The 6,322-nt window shown below is 50.3% G+C and overlaps 1 protein-coding gene across 8 annotated transcripts in view; it reads left to right on the top strand.

Annotated features, from left to right (window-relative positions):
* BCAS3 (BCAS3 microtubule associated cell migration factor) overlaps positions 1 to 2,475 on the top strand; it is a 292,124-nt gene extending 289,649 nt beyond the window's left edge. For 6 of the 8 annotated variants that reach the window (XM_031059839.1, XM_031059841.1, XM_031059838.1 and 3 more), the window contains one exon: positions 1,511 to 2,475. In XM_031059839.1, coding sequence (XP_030915699.1) covers positions 1,511 to 1,534 — 24 coding nt within the window. In that variant the 3' untranslated portion in view covers positions 1,535 to 2,475. The remainder of the gene's footprint in view (positions 1 to 1,510) is intronic. The other 2 variants (XR_004082101.1, XM_031059840.1) reach the window with 2 other exon arrangements.
* The last annotated feature ends 3,847 nt before the right edge of the window (positions 2,476 to 6,322 follow it).

Here is a 6,322-nt window from a genome sequence, read left to right on the forward strand (position 1 = left end):
TCCTGCTGATTTGTTTTCCGTGTATCCTGGGCAGATTATCTCCTTACAGGTTCCCTGCAGGATGAGGGATTAAATCCCACAGCCCTCAGTGCTAGGTGTGTGCAGGGCTGCAGTGCCAGAGGATGCTGGGGTGGGAGGCTTTATGTTTTAGGGAAAAGCTGAATTTTTGCTGTTGCCTGTACTTTGGGTATAGATCTGTCCTTTTCAGAGTCCCACTGCAGGCAAAGTGTTTACAGGAGGTGAAATGTCCCAGGTGAGGCAGGGGAAGTGCAGGAATGTTCAGCAGAGAGCAGAGCAGGCACTGCCCCTCCGGCTCCTGAGGTTCCTTTCCACCCCAGACAAGTCTTACATGGAACCAGAGAAAGGTTTGGGTGGGAAGGGACCTTAAAGCTCATCTCATTCCATCCCTTGCCATGGGCAGGGACCCCTCCCACTATCCCAGGCTGCTTCCAGCCCCATCCAACCTGGCCTTGAGGATTTCCAGGGATGGGGCAGCCACAGCTCCTCTGTTCTGGTCTCTCACCTCCCTCATTTATAGAACATTTTTTTCCAGTATCCCATGTAAACTTCTCTTCCCATTTAAAGCCATTCCTCCCTGTCCTGTTACTCTGTGCCCTTACAAAAAATCCTTCTCCAGCTCTCCTGTAGCCCCTCCAGGTCCCCTTTCCCCCTTGGCAGCAGAGGAATTTGCCCAAAACTCCTGTCCCCACCCCATGCCCAGCCCATGTCATGCTCAGGGTCTCACATCACAAGTCCCCAGAGTATTTCTTGTCTCCTGTCACCACTGTCACCCTGGGGGAGGATTCCTGTGCCCTCCCCGGGGCTCTGCTCCTGTCCCTGCTGAGTGCTGCCCGAGGCAGCTGCAGGCTTCAAGTGGCTCCCAGAGAGGCCAGGGCTGGAAACCATGCCCTGCACACACAGAAATCCTCCTGTGGGAGATCAGGGAGCACCAAAGGCTCCTGGAGGTCACAGAGGAGATGGCAGGGTGGGTGTGAGCAGGAGAGGGAGAGCCACAGCCAGGCTGCTTTCTCTGGTGCTTTGGGGCACGGCTGAGGAAAGGGGATATTTTCTCTTTGAGTTGAAAAAGCTGAGTTGTTTACGTCCATTTGGGCGGGATAAAGGGCTGGGGAAAGTTCTGGTGTTCCCAAGTGGGGAATGGCAGTGGTTCACACTCTGCCAATGGCCCTGCCAGCATTTTCCATCATCTGCACTTGTCCCCTTCATACCCTGCTGAGTTCAGCCCTGAGATCCCCACCGTGGAGCCCTGTCATGTCCCCTCGGCCCCAGGGAAGGGCAGCAGGTAATGTCTCCATCTTTGGCCCAGCTGGAGGGAAGTGGAACCAGGAGCTGGCGTTCCTCAGGAGCCATTCCCAGACCAGCCCAGGAAAGGACGATGAGCAAATGTTAGAGCAATGCAACAACAAAGGGATTTGTCAGTAAAGCATCTGTCTGAACGACTCCGGGGGTTTATCCCAAACTCTAACCGGGACCTGCTCTCTCTCCCTTGCAGAGCTTCAGCGAGAGGGAAGCATAGAGACGCTCAGTAACAGCTCGGGCTCCACCAGCGGCAGCATCCCCCGCAACTTCGACGGCTACCGCTCCCCCCTGCCGACCAACGAGAACCAGCCCCTGAGCCTGTTCCCCACGGGATTCCCCTAAAGCCGCCGCCCCGCAGGGACACATCCAGGAGGGGACACATCCAGCCAGCCCCCGAGCCTGTCCCCCGCGGGATTCCCCCAAAGCCGCCGCCCAGCAGGGACACGCAGCCAGGGGAAGGAGCCGCCTCTCCCCCCGTCAATCCCGCTGTGTCTGTCACCTGCCCGCTCCCGGGATGGTTCTCGTTGCCCTGATGAATATTGATGACTCTTAAACCTTCCTGAAGCATCCTCATGAAATCTTGACTCTGTGTTCCTGTGCAATAGGAAGAGGCTCCATCTTCAGTCCTGAGAGCTCTGCAGCTTCTTTTCTCGCTGTCTTCAGGAAGAGGTTGGGTGAGGAGAAATACTCCTAAGCCATCTTGGGTCAAGCACAAGGTTTCACAACTGTTCTCTGCTTTTTTTCGTGCTGAGAGATGAATCTCTGTAAGTCAGAGGAGCTCTCACCATTTGTGAAAGTGCCGAGCATTATTGGATGAACTGGAGAGACTGGAAACTGGAGGACTTTCTGTGGACAGGGTTGATGATGTTATTCCTTCCTCATCATGTCTCCTTGCTGCCCTTCTTCCCCTCTGATACTCATCGATGCCAGGAGTATTACCAATGGAAATGTTTCTTTTTGTTCTTTGGAAGAATTCTCTCTCTCTCTCTCGCTCCGATTTTCTTCTAGTCATGTATTTTAGAAATGTACTTAATTGACTAATTGCAGTCACGGATTTCTCATATTTGGTTATAAAAGTTGTTCATTGGAACTCAGATTATCTGTCCAGAAATGCATGTGTCATTGAATAAATCTAAGTTAAACAAGAAACTGCTTAAATGGCAATGTTCATGGAGTGTTACTGGGCTGACTGTGGGCTTTGTGTACCTCCCTGGACCAGACTCTGTGTGTATTTACTGACTTGAGGGCTTTAATTAAAGCCATCAGTGGCTGTTCTGCAGCCAGTCTAGCATGGTTTTGCCTCCCCATTTCCTTGTCCTCATGTGCACAGACAGGATTTTTAAAAACAAGGCATTTAGGTGGTGTGCCTTGCACCAGCTTGGCTCCTCTGAAAACCAACACCCAGCTCCCTGCTCTGGTTGGGGCCCTGTTTCTTCATCCCACTGATTCCAGTGGGACAAGGACCAGGTGCAGGAGGCAGAGCACCCATTTCCATCTGTTCTGTTGTAGGGTCATGGAGCAGAGGCTTTGCAGAGCAGCCTGAACCTCTGCACCCTCTGAACGTGCACAGTCAGAGCTAGCGCTGCATAACCCTGCTGATAAAACAGTTCTGGGCTCACACATCATAACCACACAAATTCCTACATCTCAGCCAACTTGTGTCTAGGAGCAGAGTGAGATGGGGCTGTCAGCTTATGAAATTTCCTTCCCACTACTTGTTTTTAATAGAAGCCGTTTGAGTCATGGCAGGGAGAGGAAACTATCTAAAGCCACAAATCTTGCAGCTCCAGCCAGCCACACCAAGGGATGCAGAACCAACCACCCTCTTCCTACTCCATCCCCAAACACCCAGTTCAGTCTTGGGCTTGGTTTGGGTTGGTTTTGTTGGTTTTTTTTTTTTTTTTTGCTTTTGACTGTAACACAGCCACTCAGAAGGTTTTGTTTTCTTCAGGCTTGGAAACCGCGTTTAAAAAGCGAGAGTTTACAGCAATAATTTCAGTTTCTTCCTTGGTTTTCAGGCAGTCTCTTCTCAAGCAAAAAAATAACTTCCTTGGGATGAAATCAGAGGAGAGTTTTGCCTCTAAGTAAGTACTTGCAGCTCGGGCCTGCTGGCTATATCTGCTGTAATGTTATGTTCCTTTTTGTCTGTAAAGTAAAGGCTTGAAGTACAGGGCTGAGGGCAGGACTGGCACCGCGGACAAATGGGACCGCAGGGTCAAGTCAGTCCACACTAGTCAGGGTTTTTAACACAGTTCAAGCCAAGGTCAGCTCCAAAAGTTCAAACAAAATCCAGATTAACACATACAGAAGGGATTGTGTTGTCACCGTGATGCTTGTTTCCTTTCAGGCTTTCCAAGGAGCGGGGAAAGGGACAAAGTTCTCCTGGAGGGAGGGAGGAGCTCTTCTCCCTCCTGCCTGGGACAGCCTGGCTGCTTCTGGCTGAGCACACAGAGTGGGATAGCACATAACACAGAGTGGTGTCATTGCAAATGTATTTGTTGTTGGCAGGCATTAAATCACTTTTTATAAGTGCTGCAATATGGCCATGTGGAAATTCCCAGTCTGCAAGAAGCTCCTTTGAATCAGGATGTTTTCTTTCAAGTGAGGGGGAAGAGATTCAAAAAAACCCTACAAACTGGGGCTGTACCAAAATATTTTCAGTCTGGTTCATTGAAAAGAATGTCCTAAATTCTCTGCTGTTGATAGCCCTGTAGCCAAACTGTTAAGAAAGCCTAGAGCCTAAAAAAAAAGCATTGCCATGAGGTGGCTAATTTAACTTTAATTTGATACTTTCACAGATGACCCAGCAGAATAACCACTGAGTTCCAGCTCTCCTGCGAGCCAGAAAAAACTGAGTGTGTTGCAGTGATGACTGTATAGGATCTGATTCATTGATAACTCCATGAGGTCTGAATTATCACTAACTCTAAGGTCTGTAGGGTCTGATTTAAGATAATTTTATAGGATTTCATTCAATGATAACTCTGTAGGATCTGATTCATTAGTAACTGTATTTAATGCAACACATCCCTGCATCCCTGTGTTCTTCTCTCACACCACACTCCTGCTCCCACCCATGGCCCTAAAAGCCCCCATTGCAGCTGGGTGCTGGGTGGTCTCGTGCCACACCACCCTTCCTCCTCCTCAGCCTCAGCAGCCAAATGAGAACTCATTTCCAGGCACCAGGAGAGAACATTTCTATTCCTTGGTAAGTCTAGAAGCTGCTCTTAAGGGAGGTTCACCCCTGGCTTTAACAGAACCAGGTTTTCAGTCTGGGAACTTGATCCAAACCCCACTTGAAAGCAACCAGAGGCTCGTGGGCTTTGCAGGATTTCGTGGCTCCTGCCGTGGTGGAAATTCTCCAGGTGAGTTTCTGACACGCCAGGTTCCCAGCACAGCAGCTGGCAGCCCAGCAAGAATGTTGTGCCATGATATAAACCAAAGAGCCCAAGAGACACGGGGACTTGCAGGTTTTTAAACTCTTTCCAGTGGTTGTGAGCAGAGGGCTCCTGCTGAGTTCAAAAGGCAAAATGTCTCATTTGAAGCGGGGCTGACTGTATATCACTCTGGGCATAAAGTGGGGCTCTTCTATTAAAAGTTGAGTTCAGATTTCATGAATTAACATGAAATATTGCTTTCTTATCCTACCCTGGTTTCTGTAATACGCACACACACGTGTAGCAAGCTTAAATCAGGGAAGGGGGATGTTGGGCTGCTTGAAAAGGAGTGGGAAGTCAGTGGTTTTCCATCGTGACAGCTTGGAGCTCGAATGAAATCAGATCTCAGGAGCAGTCCAGGGCCTGAGTGTAACCATCAGGGTCTCCTGGTGCTTTGCAGAGCACGTGGAGCTCAGGGTTTGGTGGCTGTGCTGGGGATGCTGAGCCCCAGCCCAGGCAAACCCATCCTGTCCCTCTGAGGGACAGACTCCGGTCTGTCCTGCCCTGAGCAGCGATCCCCAGGCCCAGAATATTTGCTGGGACAAGGCAGAGGACTGGCCAATGGGCAAAATGCTGCCAAGATCTCCTTCCTCAGCAGAGAGCCCAGAGCAGAGTTTGGCACACACACTTTGCACACTTTGCACCCTGCAAAGTGCAGCTGTGCAATCCCTGAACGCTGCTCCCCGTCCTCCCTGGGGGAAATCCATGGTGCTCCCACCGGGGGCTTCCTCAGGAACTTTTTGAGCATCCAAACCACGTCTGCGCCACGTCTCTACATTTATTGTCTCGCTCCTTCGCTCTGGCTTGTTGCTGTGCAGGGTAGGAAAGTTTGCGCCATTTCCTGTTGTCTTTCCCTTGTGCTCCTGAGATATTGTAAAAATGTTCGGTATCCTCCAGTAGGTTGTAATCACTTCACCCTAATGTTTCACAGCTGCTAAGTGTAACTTTAAACCCGACCATTTGAGTGCTTACAATTAGCGAGTCAATGGGGCTGAGATCGGGTCTTTGCGATTGCAAAAAGGAGAAAACGAAACTTTTTTTTTGCCTTGAATTTTAATTGGATAAAACGGGAACAAAAGTTGCGGAGACGATGATGGGGTTTTTTTGTTTTGTTTTGGGTTTTTTTTTTGTTTTTTTTAATGCAATAAATGATTAGTGGCTTGTGTGCTAGGAAAAAAAATAATTGGATCCACTGCTTGGCCTGTTTCACAGATGGAAAAGGCACCGGGACAAGCATTTGTCTGCGGCAGCGCCTGTCCCGGGATGGCAGGAGCTGCTGGGAGCAGAATGGGGAAGGGAAGGGATGAGAGGTTCAGCTGTGCCCCTCACCTGTCACCTGTCACCTGTCACCGGCCGGGCAGAGCATCCCTCGCTCCCGCGGTGCAGAACACCTCTCAGTGAGTTCCCAGGCTGAATTTTTGCCTTTCTTGGGAGTTTCTGCTGCAGGAAATTATGCTAAAATCCTGGCAGCAGGGTCAGGGGCTTGCAGCAGTTCCTGGCACCTCCATCTCCTTCCCTCCATCACGTCCCTGGGGATGGGCACAGTGCAGGGATGCTGCTCCCTGGCC

Source organism: Geospiza fortis, unplaced genomic scaffold, assembly GCF_000277835.1.
Source record: "Geospiza fortis unplaced genomic scaffold, GeoFor_1.0 scaffold538, whole genome shotgun sequence".
Taxonomy (NCBI): Eukaryota; Metazoa; Chordata; class Aves; order Passeriformes; family Thraupidae; genus Geospiza; species Geospiza fortis.